The sequence below is a fragment of the Kwoniella newhampshirensis genome, chromosome 14, assembly GCF_039105145.1.
Source record: "Kwoniella newhampshirensis strain CBS 13917 chromosome 14, whole genome shotgun sequence".
Taxonomy (NCBI): domain Eukaryota; kingdom Fungi; phylum Basidiomycota; class Tremellomycetes; order Tremellales; family Cryptococcaceae; genus Kwoniella; species Kwoniella newhampshirensis.
The window spans coordinates 412,442-434,178 of record NC_089967.1 but is presented as its reverse complement, the minus strand read 5'-3'; the positions used below and the strand labels follow the sequence as shown (position 1 = coordinate 434,178).

At 51.8% G+C, this 21,737-nt stretch overlaps 6 protein-coding genes across 6 annotated transcripts; 4 read left to right on the top strand and 2 right to left on the bottom strand.

Moving 5' to 3' along the window:
- Positions 1–1,151: 1,151 nt before the first annotated feature.
- On the top strand, positions 1,152–2,605 carry IAR55_006519 (uncharacterized protein; the record flags this gene model as incomplete). The annotated part of the gene is made up of 2 exons (XM_066949600.1): positions 1,152–1,269; positions 1,329–2,605. The coding sequence occupies 2 exons, from the start codon at positions 1,152–1,154 to the stop codon at positions 2,603–2,605; spliced, it is 1,395 nt and encodes a 464-aa protein (XP_066799894.1).
- A 1,740-nt stretch (positions 2,606–4,345) lies between these two features.
- IAR55_006518 (uncharacterized protein) lies at positions 4,346–5,751 on the bottom strand (the record flags this gene model as incomplete). Its single annotated transcript, XM_066949599.1, has 6 exons — positions 4,346–4,876; positions 4,941–5,088; positions 5,145–5,278; positions 5,342–5,444; positions 5,513–5,561; positions 5,625–5,751. 6 exons carry the CDS (start codon positions 5,749–5,751, stop codon positions 4,346–4,348), a joined length of 1,092 nt encoding a protein of 363 aa, XP_066799893.1.
- Positions 5,752–9,331: 3,580 nt separating this feature from the next.
- IAR55_006517 (uncharacterized protein) lies at positions 9,332–12,201 on the top strand (the record flags this gene model as incomplete). Its single annotated transcript, XM_066949598.1, has 3 exons — positions 9,332–9,540; positions 9,604–11,206; positions 11,257–12,201. The coding sequence occupies 3 exons, from the start codon at positions 9,332–9,334 to the stop codon at positions 12,199–12,201; spliced, it is 2,757 nt and encodes a 918-aa protein (XP_066799892.1).
- Positions 12,202–12,769: 568 nt separating this feature from the next.
- IAR55_006516 (uncharacterized protein) lies at positions 12,770–15,248 on the top strand (the record flags this gene model as incomplete). Its single annotated transcript, XM_066949597.1, has 7 exons — positions 12,770–13,018; positions 13,208–13,477; positions 13,653–13,732; positions 13,799–13,878; positions 13,937–14,238; positions 14,293–14,562; positions 14,616–15,248. 7 exons carry the CDS (start codon positions 12,770–12,772, stop codon positions 15,246–15,248), a joined length of 1,884 nt encoding a protein of 627 aa, XP_066799891.1.
- A 124-nt stretch (positions 15,249–15,372) lies between these two features.
- IAR55_006515 (uncharacterized protein) lies at positions 15,373–17,046 on the bottom strand (the record flags this gene model as incomplete). Its single annotated transcript, XM_066949596.1, has 7 exons — positions 15,373–15,506; positions 15,586–15,658; positions 15,752–16,088; positions 16,140–16,177; positions 16,242–16,385; positions 16,443–16,897; positions 16,956–17,046. 7 exons carry the CDS (start codon positions 17,044–17,046, stop codon positions 15,373–15,375), a joined length of 1,272 nt encoding a protein of 423 aa, XP_066799890.1.
- Positions 17,047–17,641: 595 nt separating this feature from the next.
- On the top strand, positions 17,642–20,618 carry IAR55_006514 (uncharacterized protein; the record flags this gene model as incomplete). Its single annotated transcript, XM_066949595.1, has 6 exons — positions 17,642–17,849; positions 17,925–19,060; positions 19,121–19,179; positions 19,248–19,902; positions 19,958–20,263; positions 20,325–20,618. 6 exons carry the CDS (start codon positions 17,642–17,644, stop codon positions 20,616–20,618), a joined length of 2,658 nt encoding a protein of 885 aa, XP_066799889.1.
- Between the last annotated feature and the right edge of the window lie 1,119 nt (positions 20,619–21,737).

Below are 21,737 nucleotides of genomic sequence, written 5' to 3'. Positions count from 1 at the left end.
ACATTACCTTGTCCGGGATTACGTACCTTTTCAATCTAGGGATACAATCGGCACGAAGGATTGATCGCCATGGCAGCCCTGAGAAGTCTCATCCGAAGAGACTCTGAAATTCTCCGATCCATTATGTCCCATTCTTTTCACGCTCGAGATGGCGGGACATCTGCGTCATTGGCTTTTTACGTCTCTGTCTGCAAGTTATAAAGTTACACTGCGGCTAGATATCTTTACATAATTTCCCGATCCGGCCGGTTGGAGCAACGTACTTGAACGCCATCTGTCTCAAATCCAACCTGTTTTGCTTTTCCAACACGATCACTACATCTCTGATCTCTTCATTCGAATCGGTTTCTGCGCCATTCCCGCTACTGCTCTTTGCCATCTCTGTCTTCCAAATTACTCAATGCAGTCAGAAAACGCCTCACAAGCTTTGTTCTTGCAGAATAAGATCGTGAATCGTTTCTCGATTCAGGTACCGGAGGTTCAGTGGCTACCTAGGCCCCAATTCCCGTGCTATCCCGTGCCATTCAGAGCGTCATGACAGAACAAGTAACAACAAGGATGGCTCGTGGCTTCCTTGTAGATTTGCGTCAAGCCCCGATCACTTTGACACCCGACTAAGGCAAGCTCTCCGATCCTAGTCAATACTAAAACAGCTGGTTTGGCGGTAGTGATGAGCCATCTTCCCCCTTGTCTCCGCCATATTCACATCAGACTTTATTCCACGGCTAAGGTTTTCATTAGATAGTTTTGCCTGTCTCGCCTCTGTCACTGCCTTCTTACCCTCTTCGGCCACTCTCCACCCGCTCCTAGCATAATCTAAATTCTCGATCCACCAGTGCGATCTAGGTGCTAGTCACTGGGCCGGACTCACTCCCTCGATTAAACATTCATATATCTACTCGTCTTTGATTCCTGATTCCCATCCATTCCCACATCTCAGAATCATTCCCGCAAATCACCTTTCTTCTCCTTGTCTCATCCATCCAACCCAACACCTAACCTTCCCCACCTGTTATCCAACCAACCCGTGCGACATCTAACAAGTCGTCACATTTTACGTTCTTTACACACACCAACCGACGAGTTATATAACAACTCCCTCACCTCATTCTACCTACCTACCTGACCTACTTACACAACACCTAGTCAAGATGTCTACCTCTCAACGACTCCGTGACCCCGTCCACCCTGCTTCCCTTTGTCGACTCTCGACCCACAACCCTACTCTTGTTCACTCCCTCAAGAACCGAGTCCGACCAGAGTTCTTCAGTGAGTGTTTTGGTATCTGACTTCCATACACTGTGCCTAGCTGACCATTGCCCTCTTAGCTCACATCGCTGAGAAGACCTCTTCCGTCATCAAGATCGCCCCCGCTGAAGATGCCGACTCTTTCATGCTCTCCCCTCCTGCTACTCCTACCAAGGAGCAGCAATACCTCGACCTCAACGGCAACCCCGTTGAATGGTGGCAGGCACCCAAGTCAGATGAGGAGGACATGGCTGAGCTTCCTGAGCTCTCCGAGTTCATTCGAGGTCTCGTCGTTCAGAGCAACGTCCAGATGCCCACCCTCTCCGTCACCCTCGCCTACCTCGAGCGACTCAAGGAGAAGCTCCCCACCGTTGCTACCGGTATGAAGTGCACCCGACACCGAGTCTTCCTCGCTGTTCTCATCTGTGCTGCCAAGTACCTCAACGATTCCTCCCCCAAGAACATGCACTGGCAAAAGTATGGTCGATTCTTTTCCCTCGCCGAGGTCAACTTGATGGAGAAGCAGCTTCTCTACCTCCTCGACTACAACCTCCGAGTCGAAGAGCCCGAGCTCATCGAGCATCTTCGAGACTTCTGGAACCCGGCTCCCGTCGTCGTTGCTCCCGTCGTCAAGGCCGCCCCCGTTGTCTCCGCTGCTCCTGGTGTCGACTCTCCTCCTCCCACCCCCACGAGCCTGCGAGTCAGTGTCAACATTGCCGGTCCCAGCAAGTCTACCTATGCTCCTCCCACCCCATCATCCGAGGGCAAGGTCAGTCTTCAAGCCCAACAAGCCGCTGCCATCTCATCATGGTCTGCGCGAACCGCTGCGGCTTTGGTCCGAAGCAGGACAATGGATGTTTTCGAGTCATCACCTGGTTCATCGAGACGATCATCCACCCTCACTACCTCTTCCTCGTCTACTGGCACCGCTAGCATCACCGCCACCACTATCACGCCCTCGCCTGCTGCCTACAGTCTCGGTCAACTGTATCTCGAGGCTCCTACACCTGGACTTGCTCGACGAGATTCTTGCGATTCTCAAGCATCCCTCTCATCAGCATCTTCCACCCCTGGAGAAGCATGGGGAGCTAACTACGGCTCAACGTGTGGTACGCTTGTCCATTCGACTTCCAACGGTCAACTGGCGGTGACGAAACCCGGTATGCCTCGAAAGGCTTCATACACCGCCAAACCTGGGTCGGGCAACATCCTCATCGTCGACACCTCAGCGACAGCCTCACCATCAGGAGGCGCTGTCAACTCGTCTTCTTCATCACCTTCACCCACACGTGATCTGTTCAAGAAGATCAGAAACCCTACTTCTCTCAGATCCATCAGACGACATGTCCAGCTTTAATTCTTCATCTTTCTTTTCGGGACCTTTGGGGGCATGGGCCAGTAGTGGTAGTAGACTCGATATAATCTTTCTTACTCATCTTGTACATGACACACACGTTGTACTCCTAAATATCTCTCTTGTCACATACGCTTGCATTCTTCCGTATATACACATATATGTATATATTTTTGTTCTGTCCTTGTAGTCGAAGGGGCAAAGTGTTCAGACAATGGCGCTAGTCGTCATCTGTATGTTGCATGAATCAAAGACCATCATCGTCAGCGCTCTTACTCGCCCACGTACATCATTTGACTCCAGTTGCGCATGATGAGTACATCTTAATGAAGGATTTGATCCCGCTAATACCCGGTCAACCTCCACTTCTGATGGTCATAGCTATTCACGCAACTCGACTTGAGCCGCTTTGTCTGTCGCCCATCTTTCGTCTCTTCGGATTATCAGCAAGTATTAAGAACAACATGAATCGGTAAGCCGTCGGACGCCTGATGCAGGGTAGGACCGGGAGAGACAAAAAGTTGCGCGAGGCTGATGACTTGTGATGTTATGTAGAATGCCAGTAGTCCTCGTGAGTCGTCGGCATATCTCGTTCATCTCAATCTCGCCCAGTTGATGACCTCCATGTCCTTTGTACAGACAATTGACGAGATCGAGTAAGCTCACCAGGACTAGCTCTGGTCAAGTACAAGGAAGGGCGAGACTGACATCCTCCATACACCAATAGATACCTTCTCGATCAGATCGTATGTGTCCCTCTCCCATCCGATTCAAACGCCAGTTAGCCTTCCAACGCTGATCGCCACTTGTCCTTGTCCTCAACTCCCGTGATTCCAGCCTCCACCTGAGAAAGACGAACGTCCCGTAATCACCAAACTACGCGAGACGCTGTCCAAGTCTCTGGAACAAGTCCGAAAAGGTGCAGAGCAGTAGACTGACCTGGATGCAAGTACCCTATGGTATTGTATATCGTCCGTATGTCCGCCCCTCCTTTCCCTTTTTGAACATGATGAAGACATGAAGGAAGCTCCGGATATGCTCTGCTAGCTAGGGTGGCCCGACTCGGGATCGGATATTGTTGTTCTGTTCTGAGGGTTCGCGGAGACGCGGGTCGAGATGAATGAATGTGTAGTCTACGACCTTACCTTACAAAACATTGGTCTCGGTCAACACTGGACTTGACCGTCTACCAGAGTTCTTCCATCGTTGAACTCATATCAATAGGCGTTTGGATGGTCCTGAGATGGAGTCTTGGAGAGAATGAAATGTAATATCGTTGTGTATCCGCCAAACCAGTGGAGTTTGGGGGCAGATCTTCTCGCTTGTCCTTGTTCTGTATGATGTCTGAGCTGGAAGATCAATATATAGCCATCGGTCAGACTCGACTGCTAGTCTTGGACACCCTGGATTGGACAGATCATGTTGTTAAGCCTCGCGACAACGATCTACGAACATGACGAGCACTGTGTAAGAGTTGTAAGAAGCGCGACCTCCGAGGCGCTACTTGAAAAAAGCACAAGAAGACAAGATGTGCACGATCTAACAGCTTTGCAACACTTTCACTACACTGCAAGGCAACATCTCCATTTCCTTCCGTTATGATACAGATGATACTACTCTATCCAAGCTAGAATAGCTAGATGCATTATATAATTCACCTTATTGTCCGTCCTATCCAATGATCCAGACCTGGATGCAAGCGCGCCGCTTTGACTTTTCACTGCCACAACTGCCACATTCGGCTTAGTCGGCCTGGTAAAGACCCCAAGCAACGATAACGTCGTTCAACAGCGACAAGTTGTAAGGAGTGACGTAGGGGTTCTCAGTCGTGAGAGCAACAAACATAGTTCCGTTCACGATCCCGTCATCTTGGGTGACGTTGAAGACGGTACCGCCTGGTTGAAGAGTGGTAGCGCTGAAGTTGTTGGTGGAAGAGACGTTGAGCTCGGTGTAAGTAGTGTTGAGCTGAGAAATCCAAGCAGCATACTTGGGGACGAGGTCGGTGACGTTGCCGCCAACGGTGGTGTTGTAGGTACCATTGTAGCTGGTAGTCTTGCCGGGAGCCTCCCAAGAGAACTGGACAGTTCGGCCGGGGGCAGTCAACGAGGTTCGGTTGTGTGTGATATTGGCGAGGTAGCCGTCAACAAGGAGATTAGCGTCGTTGACGACGTTAAGAGCGGGGAAGATTTGCCAGTCGATCTTGGGGTTCTCGGCAGGGCAAGTGACGATGTACTGGCTGAGCAAAGACCAGGACATGGATTGTGAGATACCGGTCTAAGAAGAGAAGAATCTGTCAACGATCGTGTCACTGATAGATGGGTGGCGAATGGTCACTCACCTCGAAGTAGACGGGCATGGGGTGAGCACCAGAGAACTGCCTGAAAATCATCTGTTGACGAGCCTCAGTGGTGATAGACTGAAGCAAAAGCTGAGCACTGGGTCGAGAGTCGAGGTGAGGAAGGAAACCGTAGACACCGGACTCGCCCCTATATCAAGAAGCTGGTGAGCTCGATTCGCGCCTTGCACAACAGCCGAAACTCACCATCGGGTCAATCGCTGACAGAAGTTGACGAAGTCTCGGACAGTTTCAAAGTCATACCTGTAGGTACACTGCTTGGCGGGGGTTCGGCCGTAAGCAGAGAGGATGTTGGTCAAGAGCTCAGCGTGGCCGACTTCCTGCAGATCCGAAGAGCACAGTGAGCGACTTTCGCAGATCGACAGCTTGATTGCGTGACTCACCTGGTTAGCCATGAAGTTGATAAGCGAGATATCGTCGGGTCCAAGACCAGCAGCAGCGAACTCCTCCTCGGAGAATCGGGAGACACCGTAGTTGAAAAGGTCACTGCAGAGAGAATAAGAGTCAGATCGGCACACATACGCGGAAGATCGGGAAACAGTGAGATCACTTACAGCTCGATCCACTCCTGGTTCAAACCCAAGTTGAGCGACTGGAAGTCGACTGGTAAGTCGGGAAATCAGCGATGATACGGATGGATATGCCCTGAGTGACGGGCAGACTCACAGTCAGACATGGTGTGATAGACTGGAGCAGTGTCATTGGGTCGCACGCCCACACCGCCGATGGGAACGGGGGCAGGAGCGGCGGTAGCGAGAGCTGCCAGAGTGAGAGCGGTGGCGAAGTACTTCATCATTGAAGAGAGTGAATTGTACTCTTGACGATGAGTAAGGAACAACAGTTATCAAGCGGGAAGAACGACGGCCCTTTATATATATATGTATATATCTCTGAATGGGGATGAGAGTTTAGGCAGACTGATTGAAAAAAGTCGATGTATACGCAACCTGACTAGGGTCGTAGGACCGAGTACATTGCTTGGAAAGGCACAAAAGCCAGATGTCTGATCGATAGCTGCTTCGAAAGATTGCAGTAAGCGGCGATTCCAGCAAGTTTGACACTGGAGAACCGTACGAAACCTCCACCTGCGTCATACCTGCGAGGGTTCGCTACCACCGAGAAGGATGTCACCCCTACCAGGCCCTCCCGTGTAGCAGCATAAGATCGACCCTGTTTCTTCCCTTTGGCTTTGCTATTCTCGTTACGACGGGGTACCCACATGTATGCCCCCCGTTCTCCCCCCTTTCGGACCAGAGTAGACCGAGAGATTCCCAAAAAGAACAAGATTGATGAGGTCATGTCTTCCAGGCGGGTTATTCCAGTATTTCGTCAACCAGGCAGGTCGGTACCTGAATACCTTCACGATGCCTCATGTCCTACAACCGAAGAACAACCAAAGACCGGCTGACTGAGCAAGTTACTCGAAGAGGTCACGGAATCCCCGCGCTGAAAAGGGTTGACCTCCACTTATGAGCTGATGCATGCTTGTAAGTAGTAACGACATGTCGATGCGGGGCAGAAACGTACCGGATCGCAGCGAGGTAGAGAGAGGGATGACGTAGGATGAAAGACGAGCATCGAAAATGTCTACAAAGATCAGATTCACGGGAATCGATACGAGATCGGGATCACGTGTTCCTGGCTTCCGGGCTGATGCAAGACCAATTTGATTGTGATGAGTCGTTTCTGTGGCACTTGGCAGGTCGGTGGACATGTCGTTCGTAGATGTTTAGGTGTATGACAAGACGAGGATGCATGTATGATAGGAGAAAAGGGGGGTTGAATGATGATAACGATGATGACTGTGTCACCGGGTGATCCGAACTCGACGTGTCTGTAGGTATAGACCGTACACGGACACTAAATCTGATCTGATACGAGCACTGATCGCCTGTCATGTCGGCCATGACCACCTAGCCAATGTCTCGGGCAAGCCTACATAATCGACGGAATTCCAGTACGGCTGGAGATTCCGATTGTTCCGTTGTGTGGTTCTGTGTTCAGTGGCCGGTCACATTGCCGTTGTGACCTCATGACAGATATGTGAGCGACTAGATGAGTGATGTGACGTGAAAAGCTCGGGTCAGACGCTGAAGAATGCCTGAGCGACAAGCAAGTCAGAGACAGTGAGGCCGACGTGTGTCATGCATGTACAGTGGGGCTCAGAATGCACCGACAATAGCATGTTAGCATCAGAAGGGGGTTTATGAGTCAGTAATAGCAACAAAGCAAAGAAACGATGCCCATTGCGACCTCGAAAGTATGCATATCACGTGATAGTACAGCTCTGCCACAGCGTCTTTTACCGTCAATTCCCGAATTCCCGGATTCCGGAAGCGGGATTTTTCAGGAATCGCCGGATGCGGTGGTGTAACACGCCTGTGATCTGACCAATCAGAAAGACAGATCTTTCAGAAAGAGTCCTGAGATCAAAACTGCGAATGACCTGCGAGATCTTGGGTGGCGAATCGGGTGGTGGAGGGAAACGAGAAGAGAAGAAATCTAGTAGCAACTGGAGAGTGAAGCGAAAAAACAGCGCTGCTCATCTCTCTCTTCAACCCTGTCGGTATCACATCGCACACTTGACCGATCATCTTTCATTCCTCAGGCCCCAGCAGCTTATCTCTCCCTCTCTCTCTCTCTTTGTCTCGCTTTACTCTTACTCAATCCTAACAACCAACGTCACCTCCTCTACTATTCCTCTTTCCCTTGGGATAAGCCGCAGTGAGACCCTTACTCTGTTACTCTAGTTCTTCCTCTGCCCCTTTTCCTTTTCCAACCGAAAGGAACAATAAAAATAAAGTAATCAGAATCACCCCATCTCACACCTCACAACTGCGTCAGTTCAGACACCCCCAAGACCCAAACAGCGGTAGTTTCTCTTCCATCGGGTACGTAGCCATTTTCATGCTCTTTTAATCCATTCAGTCTGTTTGCCCTCCCGGTCTCGCCCTTCTCTCCCCCTCCTCCCTCCTCCCCTCTTCGGTCTTGACTCGTTTCACCCTTGTATCATAAAGATCTATTATCATTTCAGTCATTTACTCCCCTTTTCGCCTCATCCCGCCCCCGAAACCAAAACACCCCACACCCCTCTTGCTGCCTCATCGCCATCTCATCGCCCATCGCACCGCACCTTCCGTTTCCCACACTCGTTTCCCTCGCATCGTCGATCCTTCCCCTTTTCTTCCCTTTACCAAATTAGCTTCAATCAATACACCAGATTCGCAGCGTGCCGAAACACCTTGTTCAAGAGCACAAACGCACTTGCTTACGCCAACTGATCAGCAGTGACACGAGGTTCCAGACGCAAAATAGCTTTGCGGCATCTCAGGTCAGTGACATCTCCCCAATCCCCCTCCCATCATTCCTGCCGTGTGGTGCCTACCTTCTTTCGCCCTTTGTCCATCTTCCAAAGACATGCGCCCCACTCGTTCCCATATCCTCGATCAAACCTTGCTTAATTTCCGCACCATCACCCCCTCCCTACTGCTTTGTACCTCGTGTGTTCCGTCTGTTAGTCTGGCCCCCTATCTGATCCTCGACGACCCCCTCGGCACCCTTTTACCCTTCTCGGCTCGTTTCACTTGCTTGGCTCCACGCTCCAGTACGTTACGCTGGAACTTATTCACCATCTCGCATGGACTGACGCACGTCGGCCATCGCCCTGTTCCTTCTGACTCTCCTCTTCATCTGACCGGGTTCTCACTTCCTCCCCTTTCACATCCCTGATACGGATCGCAGACCATCCCGCTGCGTCGCGAAGCAGAAGGGTCGTCACCACCCCCTCTCTTCTCCTCTCCTTCCATCCCCGACTTGTGGAACCCGGGTCCGGATCTTGCAATCTAATCGTTATCACGCACTACGCGTTGGTTGACCGCATTGACTGCTCGCATTCCGAGTGAGTTGCGATGTCATGTGTGAACACCATCGGTCGGCTAAGCTTTGGCGTCTGCATCGATGTCGTTCTCATTTGACCACATATCATCTCTCGTCCCGTCGACATACCCGTTTTCCGTTTTTGTCTTCGGTCATGTCTGTCGTTGTTGCTGACGAGATCACATCCGCATTGCTTCACATCAACTCACGTTGTCACACTCTGCATATTGGCCCACTTCCCACCATGTCCCGTACCACAGCTCGTTGTCGTAACGGCCGCCCATGCAGAGCTCAACGGCAGCACATACAGGCCATAGCCACAATTGGGCAACAGTGAGTACTGTTGACATTGCTCTGTTTCGCCGCCGACAGCGAAGAGACTGCATGAGGTTGATTTTGCTTTGCGCCTCACCCCTCTCTCCGCGACGGTATCTCAAATCATGTGTACATTGTCCGCCCCGACACGTTCCCGAATCGAACAGCCCACTCTACCGAACATGTATTCGAGTCAACACCAACGAACGGCTTCTAATCCTCGTGCCTACGCTGCTCCCGAGACGAGCACCGTAGGCGGCCGGAGGGACGATGCTGCTTCTCAAGGTCTATATAATGGTGGGGACGACGGTTACAGCGCGTATCAACAACAACACGCCGGAGGTTATGGTGGAATGAGCAATGTCGGTTACGGGTACAGCAACGGCTTGAAGTGAGTGTCAACTACCTGTACTTACTCTTGGGAGCAGATCACTGATCATCTTAATTCGCATAGCCTCGCCGGATACAACGCTGCCAATTCTTCGCCGTCCGCCCCCTCCGGCTCTCGCAGGACTTCCGGACCAAAGCTGGCTACTCCGCCCACGCAAACGTCTGCCACTGCCGGCAATTCGTCGCCAGCCGCTCGGTACTATCCCCCTTCTCAAGCGCAAGGTGCAGACAGCGCAGGCCACCATCAATCACCCTATCAACCGTCATCGGCCCCTCCTCAGGTGCTGAGTCACCACCACGGCAGTATGTCAGGTCAACCTCAAACAGCACACCCCTATGCAAGCCAGTACCAGCATTATTACGATCAGCAAAATCAGCACCACCAGAGTTCGGGACAGTGGGCCAACTACCCATCGTCTACAAATCATGGCTATGCTCAGCAATCTGTACCACCTCGGTCGTCGACTGCGACGACGTCAACCACTACTCCGACTGTTCCTTCAAGTGCTACTCTTGGTGGCGAAGCTCACCAGCATTCGACACATCGTGCACCTGCGGTAAATAGTGCATCATCGTCATATGATTATCCTTCTGCAACGTCTTACCAGTCATGGCCTACACATGATCAATCTCGCAGCGCCAACAGTCAGCAGCAGTCTGCCTGGCAACATCAACAAGCCACTGCTGGTCGATTGCCGCAGACTCAGGGAAATCCCGCCTCAATGGTTCCTCAGGGCGCTTGGCAAGGGTACAATAATCATCCTGCGATGTCACAAACGATACCACCTCATCACATGGGCTCCGGTCATGCCCCTAGTCAGTATAGCTGGAACCAGCAACAGTGGGGCGGACCAGGATATGGGTATCCTCCCGCTCCGACCCAACAAGCTCAAAGCACCCATGCACAACCTGCTTCCGCTGGTGTCCCGGTTGCCGCTCCAGCCCCTGCACCTGCACCGGCTGCTGTTCCTACTGCTGCTCCCGTCAGCCACAAAAAGAGCAAGAAGGAAAAGATCGGTGATGAATACAAGGGTTTGGGGAAACGTCCTGCCGAGCCGGTTGCAGATGTAGAGCCAGAGGAGAAGAAGGAGGGAAAGAAAAAGAAGGGAAAGAAGGAGGAAGAGAAGCCTGTGCACAAAGCGCCAGCCAAATCTCATCTTCGCCCTCCTCGACAAGCCCAATCTGCATGGCAGTTGTTCTTTACTGACGAGCTGAATAAGGCGAAGGCTACCGCAGCACAGGGAAACTCGCCCGGCGGAACTCCACATCACGCTAAACTGAATGTCGCTCAGATTGCCAAGGACGCTGGCGTCGCTTATGCGTCTCTCAATGCGGAGCAGAAGAAGTACTATGCGCAAAAGGTGCAAGAGAGTAAGGAGCAATACGCACAAGAATTGGCGGTATGGCAGTCGACTCTGACACCCGAAGACATCAAGGCGGAGAACGTATTCCGAGCACAGCAGAGGAAGGAGGGCAAGTCAAGGAAGGGCAACCTCAAAGATCCCAATGCTCCCAAGAAGCCGCTCAGCGCGTACTTCCTTTTCCTCAAAGGCATCAGGGAAAACGACGACATCAGAGCGCAGGTTTGGGGCGAGGAGTCGGAGACGACTAAGCAGAGCGTTTTGGCGGCCGAAAGATGGCGAAGTCTATCAGACGAGGAGAAAAAGGTATGCCTCGACTTTGCCCCCATCTATTGAAAAGCTGACATCGTTTATAGCCTTACTTGCAACAAGCCGAACATGACAAACAAGAATACGAGGCTGCCCGTAAGGTGTATGAGGAGGAAGCAGCTGCGCGAGCAAGAGGCGAGGATATTCCTGCTCGAGCTATCGTTGTTCCCGACGTCTCCTCGGTTTCAAATGATCGACCCAAACCACGTAAGAAGAAGGAGGAAGCCAAGAGCGAGGTAGCACAATCCTCATCTGTCGACGTCAAGGCCTCTCCTTCTTCAGGTGAAGCGGCACCATCGTCTGATCCTACTTTTCCCGATTTTGGCCATGCCGATTCTCATCACTCAACCAATGATACACCTGCTCACGTAGAAGGAGGCGAATTTGAGCAATCTATGGAGATGGATGACTTCCATGGGTTCACAGATCCGCTCGACGACATGGAGTTCACGGGGTTGGAGAGCATCACTGGGGCGGCAGATTCTCACGAACCGCAATGGGACGAGCTGCAGAGATTAATGGGGTCTGCAACGGATGATGGTTTCGAGGTGAAACCCGCATCAGGGACTGATCAAACACCCAATCCTGATGTGAAAGCGGAAACGGAAACGAAAGAACCGATCACCAGTTCTTCCATCGATGCTCCTGTTGAAACGGCAGATCTGTCAGTTGCTCCTACCTTTGAGGAGGCGAAGGCGGAGACTGTTGGATTCAACCAGAACGAGCCAGTCAAGCCGGAGACAGCTGTCGTCGAGATTGCTTCTGCCGTTGAAGGGGAGCTGTCAGTCCCATCGCCAGTTCTCGGTGAGGCACGACCGCCCTCTGGTCTCCCAACCGAGGAGGTCAGCGAGCTTCTTCCTGCCGACGTCCCTCAGGTTGAGGATCAGGAGGTCGCCATCACATCTTCAGCAGAGGTGGCACCGTCAGCTTCACAGGAGACTAGGTCCGGATCGGTCTTGCCAAGTGATCAACCGGCGGCCGATGGCATCTGAACCGAGGGACGGTAAACAAGAAGTGTAGGAGGAGGATCATTATTGAGTAACTATTATGTGGCGGTCTGTTTCATGGTTTGCGCGGCCCTTTGTCTCTTTTGGTTGTTTGCGATTGTCAGAATGATAGTGGATAGCGTTTGGAATTGTAAGAACCATAAATCGTTAAAGTGAATATAAAGATAGCAGTAGGATGCAAGAGATCGTCAGTGACACACCCAAACTTGACACACCCAGACTAACATCCTTTCGAAGATGGTCATCAATGGATGAACGGGCATGGCATATCACGTGACTCACAATATTCAATGGCCATCCGCAAAAGTGGTTGAATGGATGACAAAAATCGATCAGACTTTGTTGTTGTTCCCAAAGTACCCTCCTCAATCAGACACATTCATCCACGAAAGATCAGTCGTAGCGAGCAGCAAGTGGGATACACAAGTCTGCAGCGATCGACCTATCTTTCGAGCTCACGAAAACGCAGTCCATCCAACGCGCCTTTGGCGCCAACGCAAGTCTCACCCGACCTCTTCGTCCTTTGTCAATCGTGCGAAAACCACTCGCGAACATGAGCTCCACCATCGCCGCCTCCTCTTCCACCAACACAATCATCACCAACAGTCACAACAACGTTCCCTCTACTACAAATACCTTCATGGAGGGCGACACAAATGGTGTTGAGAAGCCCGAGGGATCGAATGCAGCGGCGGCAAACATGAATGGCGAAAAACCTAAAAAGCTGGGAGGGTACGATTTCTATAGATCAATAGGGAGTCCGAGATATGTCGTAGCTCCCATGGTAGATCAATCAGAGCTTGTGAGTTGTCTGTGTCTCATCGTCGAGTTTGTGATCTTTGTCGTCCACCCCATGCGCGACATGTCTCTTTCCTCTTTTTCACCATGCCTTTTTTTTGGTTTCGGTAAAAGACTCGCACTCCGTCCAAGATGACATTCCATTGGTCATGTCGATACAGAAGCTGACCTAGGGACGACCCATTTATTCCAGGCATGGCGCCTTCTATCCCGCTCACCACTACCCCCATCCCTCGCCGGTCCTTCATCCACAATCGCCACGCTCCAAGGCAAGACATACATCCGACATCCCGGCGGCGCAGATATCTGTTACACGCCCATGATCCACGCCAAGGTGTTCATGGATGCGAAAGGCGAAGGGGGCAGGAATGGAGATGGTCAATTCAATTTGACGTTCGATGAGGAAGGCGGGGAGGGGATGGTGGGAGGAGTGGAATGTGGAGATAGACCTTTGATCGTCCAGGTGAGTCGTCGCAGTTTACAACCTTGGACATGGTTCCTGCCTCTCCCTCTGCTTCCACCCCATGACCGTGTTCAGCACGAAGAAAGGAGCTGGGTATATCGCTTTTCGTAACAAGTCTGGAAGTGGAAAGCACGCCACAGAATCGGGCTGACGATCGAGCTCCCCCCGCCACCAGTTCTGCGCGAATGACCCCGATATACTGCTCGCTGCTGCCAAGAAGATCGAACATAGATGCGATGCCGTGGACATCAATTTGTGAGTGGGGCATGAGTCACAAAATTCTAGATGTTCGACACATCGACTGATACGCCTGCACCGTAGTGGTTGTCCACAAGGTATCGCCAAGCGAGGACATTACGGCTCTTTCTTGCAAGATGAATGGGACTTGATACACAAGCTCAGTGAGCTACAAACCCATCCGTCATGCTCAAATCGTGGACTAAGTTTGCTACTCTACAGTCTCTACCCTCCACCAAAACCTCTCCGTCCCCGTTACCGCCAAATTCCGGATTTTCCCCGACTTGGCCAAGACGATCGCTTACGCTCAGATGATGGAAGCAGCAGGTGCTCAGATCCTTACCTGTCACGGAAGGACAAGGGAGATGAAGGGCCAGTTGACTGGATTAGCGGATTGGGAGATGATCAGGGAAGTGAAGAAGGCTGTAAAGGTGCCGGTCTTTGCGAATGGAAATTTACTATACAGGGAGGATGTGGATAGGTGTCTGGAAGTGACTGGCTGCGATGGTGTCATGACGGCTGAGGTGAGCTGCTCGCCTAGTTTCTGCTGAGATGTCGTTGACATTTCAGTCTCGTAGGGCAATCTCTCCAATCCAGCGATCTTTTTGCCTGCAGACCATCCACATTCACATCCTCCTCTCACCCTTCTGGCGAGCAGATATCTCGACATAGTGGAATCGCTCAAAACGGCCACCGCGGGGTCAGCGATCAAAGCTCATCTTTTCCGACTATTGAAGCCCGTTTTGGATACCGACGAAGAGCTGAGAATAAAGATTGCGGCCTGCACATGGTCAGACGGGTTAGGCGGATTCAGGGATATCATCCGAGATATCGAAGGTCGTGTCGAGGTGAGCATTCTACTGGGACGCTTGGAACCATGAGTCTGACGCATTTCTTTCAGGCTGCTCGAAAAGAAGCTGGACCAGAATGGCGACCACCCCCTATCGATCCTACGACAGGCTACAGAGCACTACCAATCTTCGCTGCTCAACCCCAGATCCGACCCATCCCTGTGTCCACCGAGATAGGTGGTCACGAAGACATGGTCACAAGACCTGCTTCACCCACCTCAGCTTCCGGCCTTTCGAACCCTATCGCTCCTGCTTCATCTATCCCCGGAACGATACTCGCATCTCGTCAAGCTAGACATTCGATGATTCATGCCCCACCCTGTATCCACGAAGATTGTTTAGCAGTGGCGGCAAGTCGATGTCCAACAAGAGCTTGTATTGTGCATTGTAGGGCCATACGAGCTGTAGAGTCAGGTTTGACGGAAGTGGAAGCTGAGGCTGAAGCGCAGAAGGGCGGACTGGTAGGCATGGGTTGTGAAGCTCACGAGGAGAAGATGAAAGCCAGAAAAGATAGGATGGATAGGAAACGAAAGAATAAGCAGGAAGCGAGGGAGAGAGCCAAAAGCAAGAAAGTGGAGGGCAGGGCAGTCGTTCGAACCTCGGGAAGAGATAGTCCAAGATCGGATATGGACGAAGAAACCTTCGTCGCCGCTGTTGCGGGCGGAACAGCGACAATGGCGTAGATCTAGACCTACCAGGAGGGCAAGGGATGTATCTTGAACTGTTGTTCTTGATCTCATTTTGGCATTGCCCATCATGCATACATATATGTTATGTTCCATCTCGTGATTCGTGATTCTTGTTGGGCTAGTCCACTTTCCAACGTGTGACGCTCTCCGTATCATCAGCATCCGCATCGAGGAGCAGTTCCAGACTCCAAACAGAAAGGAACAAGGCGATGTTGATCCATCTCCACCATGTTTGAGAGCCGCCGTCGAGCACTGTACAGAGAAAGTCGGATAAGTGATATGGACGACAGGAAATATTGCAGGGGCCAAAGGGAATGGATCTGCTACTCACGCAGGAGATGAGTGTATACCGTGATGAGGATGGCCCGTCGATACGAAAGGAAGGTCGTCGTAATCCGCATGTTCTGAAATGGGTAGTCCAAGTGGATTTAGTCACCCTTTCTCCCAGGTTCCTCTATCCTTTGTATCGGGATGATTTCACTTGATCGCCGACTTACAGGTGGTTCTTGGCCTAAACTTCTACCATCCCAGAACCCAGGTTTCCCTTCCGCTTCACCCTCCCCATCGCCTGACATCCCATCATCCCATCCTAGACTCGCTTTTCGTATGACAGGAACGATCCGCGCGGCGAGATGTAATACCGCCACTCTGTATATCAGGGAGAGCAAGAGATGCGGAGGGAGTGTGCGTGAGACGGAGATGAAAGAGGGGAACGTCGCGCTAAGAGCGTAGGAGAGGAGTGACGGTATGGAGCGGAGGGATTTGGAAGGTAGAGTATTGGGTATGGTTAGTGGGGAAGTAGTGGGAAGCCATGAGTTGCCGAATGAGCGGGGTCTATATTTCTCGTCAGCCGTGACACAATACCTCTAACGAGACAAGACCCACTCCATCTCCCCTTCCACGCTGGATAGCCATGCAGAGTACTGCCATCACCATTATCGTCAGCTCTCCTCCGGCAAGTCGCCATGAAATCCAGCTGATACGCACGACTACGTAGACGAACACAAGACTCGTTTCAAGCACGTTGGTCCGTCTGAGGGTGAACCCAATGAGAGAAAGGAAAAGGACAGCTGTGAGAGCACTGCCGAGCAGGAAAGCGGGGAAAGATGATGTGGAAGAAGGAGGGAAGGTCTATGAAGTACCAGGAATCAGCTTCACCGAGTCTCGTACTTTGAAGCTAAAGCTCACCTTGATGACTCCTGCTAAACCGGCACAGTAGACCAGAGCGGCCACGACGAGTCCTGCCAAACTTCTCCATTCCACACCTTCTTCCTTCTCTTCCTCGTCTGCCCACCCTTTCCCCACTCTACCTGCCACCTGAACCACTAGCAACGTGCTGATCCCTTCCAGGAGGGTGAACAGCGGACTGATCCATCTCAGCGTTTGAGCGTAAGCAAAGGGCAGGACGTTGACCAGCCAATGACTCGGCGAAGGCAGGATGGCGGTGGGAGCAGGCGCAGATGGAGGATTGAGGTAGTAGAAGAGCGTCAGAAGGACGAGGAAGGAGGAGATGAAAGGCGATAGGAAGGATAGTATCGAGATGAGAGGTGCGAGAGGTGTATTCTTCAGACATAGTCGTAACGTCGAATACAGGAAGTGATGAAGAGTGAACAGCAGCGAGAGCAGGAGGAAGGAGGGAGGACCTGTAGGCGACTCGGTCAGTAAACGTGGTCATCGGTAGCAATCGATGTGCAAACGAACCCAGCAAGTCAAGGGTCATCGGCAAGGCCAACAACACCTGGGTGAACGTGGCCATGCCCTGGGTGAAGGAGAAGAAGGCGGTGACACCCATGTTGCTGGCGAGCACAGCTGTCGGCTGCTCAGGTTGACTTGGGGTGATACTCGATCAGCCGCAGTGGCCTGCCTTGAGGGAAGAGACGAGGGGCACTAGAGGGGTATATGAGACGGACGAGTGACCCCTTCTTTGTGATGTATGATGAATGATGAATGGATCGTTACATGTGTATTCGAGTACTGTTTATTTCTTCCGTGAATGGACGAGGACGAATGACGGTTTTTGCTGTTGTGTTGTTTTTCCCCCCCCATTCTTCCTCTCTCTCTCTCTCTCTCTCTCTTCTCTTTACTGTGTCATAGTCATTACAAGTCTGTTCCTCCTTGCTATCGTCCCCCCCTCTCTCTTATCTTGTTGTCATCATCCACACTATTGTCATCGTGCTATCTTCTATCAGTCATCCATCTCGATCACCCTCCCTTCTCGGCCGCCATCCTGCGCTGCTATCCGGGTCTGGGCTGAAACAGAAAAAAAACAACTTATCCCCCTTACCACTGGTCACCTCACATCCCGTTCACACGACCAGCTCAATATCTCACTTCATCCTCGCCCATCTTGACAGCATCTCTCGTGCATGAGGAGGACACAATCCGACATGGTCGAAACATCGCAATACGACCCGCTCGACCAACCAAAAGCCTCCTTCCTCAATCATGCGGGAAGACCAAAACATCTACCCGCGGAAGGATCCAGAGACGCACAGGCCAGAGAAGCTGCGCGATCTGTTCAGGTAGATGAAGGGATTCAAGATCAGATAGGTGCGATGGACCTGGGAGGCGATCATGTCGAGAGAATGCGGACAAGTGAGTGTCCCGTCACTTGTTTGATTTGTTTATATATCTTTGGCCTCAACTCACCTCAAACCCGGACGTCTGCAGGTCCCTTATCGCCCAGAATAAATCCCTTCCACCTTCTGTCGCATCCGCAAACACCTTCCGTTCTTCCACCTTTACCTCCGCATCTTCAAGCTCTCGCATCAGATACCGGAGATCCGCCGAATGGTCATCCGCCCGTACATATCACCAAAGTCACTCCTACCGAGGTCCAGGTCACATCACATCGAGATCTGGGTGAGGTGGCAGGTCACAAACGACTCATGAACAAGGTCACCGCGGTGTTCAAACGGGATCCGGTCGCCATCGACACAGATCCGGAGTCTCGATTCACCCCCTCCCCCGTGGTCATGCAGGGTCCTCCGCCAAGCCCTCCCATCAGTGATGGCGGGATAATAGATGGAGAGGGTTCAGTCATAATGTCCGAAACAACCGAAGAACCGGAAGCTATCGCACAGTCGTCCCCGGTCAACGGAGCGACCAGCTCGGTAATCGCGAATAGCTTGACGTCTGAGCCGACAGAAATACCATACTCGCCCACAGTGCTTGCTCCTCCCATACAAACCACTCGCCGAGTATCCAGCAGTTCCACGTCCAGTAGAGCGGGGTCTTTGACTGTGGTCAGGAGCGGGCGTCTGGCTCCTCAGCGTGACAATGACGGGTCGGGCAATCTTGGCAAGGGCAAGGAGCTTCCTCTTCTGCCGCCTTCCGCGGAGCCCGAAGGAGAGGGAGAGCGTCGTGGCAGCGTACACAGCCTTTTACAACCGTCAACTCACCCAACATCGCCCAGAATGCATCGTCGGAGCACCAATCCTACACCAGCCAATCCACCCGTCCAACGTTCACCGCTCACCCATTCTCATTCCACATTCCTGCCCTCTCCTACTATTCCCTCTCAGGTCGACGTTCCAGGGCTTGATGGTGTTTCGCTCAGCTCGGCCATCTTGGCTGAAGCGGAAAACCTTCGAAGGGAAAGGTTTGAGCGGCGACAGAAGAAAGCGAGTGCAGCGACAGAGACTTCAGAGCCTGAGGAGCGAGTCATAGAGGAGACACCAAAGGAGAAGGAGAAAGAGAAGGAAAAAGAGAAGGAGGAAGCGAGAGTGCTGGTGGGCAATCTGATTGGGGAGGATCACGTCAATTATGTGTTGATGTACAACATGCTCACGGGAATCAGGATTGGAGTGAGTGCTACCTGCGCGGTTGCGTGCTGATGCTTCCAGGTATCCCGATGTCAAGCCAAGATCAAACGACCTTTAACGGACGACGATTTCGTGGCCCGGCACAAGTTCTCGTTCGACATGTGAGTTTGCGACTGTATGAAGGTGTGCTGACATTCAGCGTCGGTAACGAACTCACTCCGTCTGCGAGATACGACTTCAAATTCAAGGACTACGCTCCTTGGGTGTTCCGAGATCTGCGTGACGACCATTTCCACCTCGATCCTGCAGACTACCTCCTATCGCTTACGGCGAAATACATCCTTTCCGAACTTGGATCGCCCGGCAAGTCCGGTAGCTTCTTCTACTTCTCGCGTGATTACCGATTCATCATCAAGACGATCGCGCACAACGAGCACAAATTCCTTCGATCGATATTGAAAGATTACCACGAGCATATCAAAAGCAATCCGCACACCCTCCTGTCTCGTTTCTACGGTCTTCACCGTGTCAAGCTTCCTCGAGGCCGAAAGATTCACTTTGTCATCATGAACAATCTGTTCCCGCCACACAGAGATATCCACGAGACGTATGATCTCAAAGGATCAGCCTTTGGGCGAGAATACCCGGAAGAGAAGGCGGCGAAGAACCCACGAGCAGTGCTCAAGGATAAGAATTGGGTGAATCGAGCGAGAACTCTGGAGCTTGGCCCGGAGAAACGAGCGTTGTTGTCAGAGCAATTACGACGAGACATGGAGTTCCTGAAAAGAATGAAGGTCATGGACTACTCTTTGCTTGTTGGGATTCATAACATGGAGAGGGGAAACAGGGACAATCTTCGAGAGAATCAGTTGACCATGTTCCATGTGAGTGAACGGGCATTGAAGCGTCAAATATGTATACGTTAATGCTATGTTTCAGCCTGAAGTCCCACCAGTTCGACGAAAGCCTTCTGCCGTGAAAGGCCCTTCGGAAGCTTCGAACGTGCGGAAGGCCATACGACGATCGGACCCAAAGATGCTGGACGTTGCGTCGCAGCTGCCATCCGCGGACTCTGCAGATCGTCGACATTTTCTATTCTACCAGGACGAGGGTGGCTTACGGGCGACAGACGAGGCCAATCAGTCTATGGATGTGATTTACTATCTCGGTGTTATCGATATTTGTACTCCATACAACTCGCTGAAGAAGATTGAACATTTCTGGAAGAGCATGACAGAGGATAGGGTGAGTCCAATCTCGCGAATAAGCATCGGTCATCTTACGCTGAGCTAATGGATCTCTGCAGCACACGATATCATGCGTTGATCCTGTGACCTATGGACAGAGATTCATTGATTTCCTTCTCTCTGTCATGAGAGGCGGTGACAAGTCGTTGAGACCGCCGGGATTGGAGCCTGAACCCAAGGTGGTGGCGGTGGAGGAACAACCGGTTGGGGAAGTGGATGGAACAATTGCGAACGCACAGGACAATCAGCATCCTTTACGACATGGAGAGGAGCAGAGGGAGGAGGCAGTCCAGCTGCAGCAGCAGCAGCAGTCTCAGCCTCGGAGTATCGTAGGGCATCTCAAGGCAGAGTGAGGTGATAGAGAGGGCAGGCGTAACGAATTTTAGGCTATAAAACCATACATTGCATTTCTGCTGGTGTCGAAACGACTTTCATGAGGGATGTTATCGGTGGTGGGTGCTTACTTTGCTCTCATCAAGTGCTGCCTGGTGGCGCCGCCAAGCAGTGGGCTGACGAGGTGGAGTCTGCACGAGTGGTTACATCGCTTGGCTCCTTGGCGTGCACATTGAAAGAACGCGGGAACCTGACTGGGTGACTGGAAGGGGTTGACAGAACGTGATGCGCCTGGGAACAGGTGGGTTGGTCGTGGCACTTTGTCACTTTGTCCCGGGGTTGCCGCGCATGTCGCACAAGCCTTCCGCTCACATCACTAATCACCTCACATCGTTCCTCTTTCACTCCACACGTTCCACAGAACACTCCCTTATCAATGCGACGCGAACGGGATGGAACCTTCTCCATGATCCATAGCCGTAGGTGAAAGAAATAGCCAGTTTCACAAGTTGATGTGACCGATAATTCCATGGGGCTGATCGATGACAACGTCCAGTCTCTGTGTAAGGGTTGTTTAAAGAGGAGGGTGTTGCAGTGCATTCTAACTCTTGCGCTGAGACATGGTAATCGTAATGCTCGCAACGGGGACGAAAGAATAGGTGACGACCTTGCCAGTGCTATCTCTCAAAAGTTGCTGGCTGGTGATGAGGCAGCCCATGCCGAAACAGGGTAACCGCTCACCGTCTCTCAGTTCAACCAACAAATCGACCACGACAAAGACACTTCCCGAAATTGACAAGCGTTGACGAAGCCGCATCGATCTATGTCACTACAACTTGTACTTGCATGAGATTCATGCTCGTGTCCGCATATGCACCTACCTTGCGAAACTTGCACAGACATCAGGCCGATAATCTTCTGATCATCACATTTTGCAACTATGTCTTCGAAAGATCATACTATGTCAGTCATTCTTGGACATCCTGGACATCAGTACGCTAAAGGACCATCGCTCCGCAGAAAGATGACATCGAAAAAAATCTGTGAAGGAGTAGGGCATTTCCTTTGGGTGCCCAATGATGCCGCCAGTCGTGTGAGAACTGTCGTCGCTGTGCTATGGACCCGTTCGGCTCTGTCGA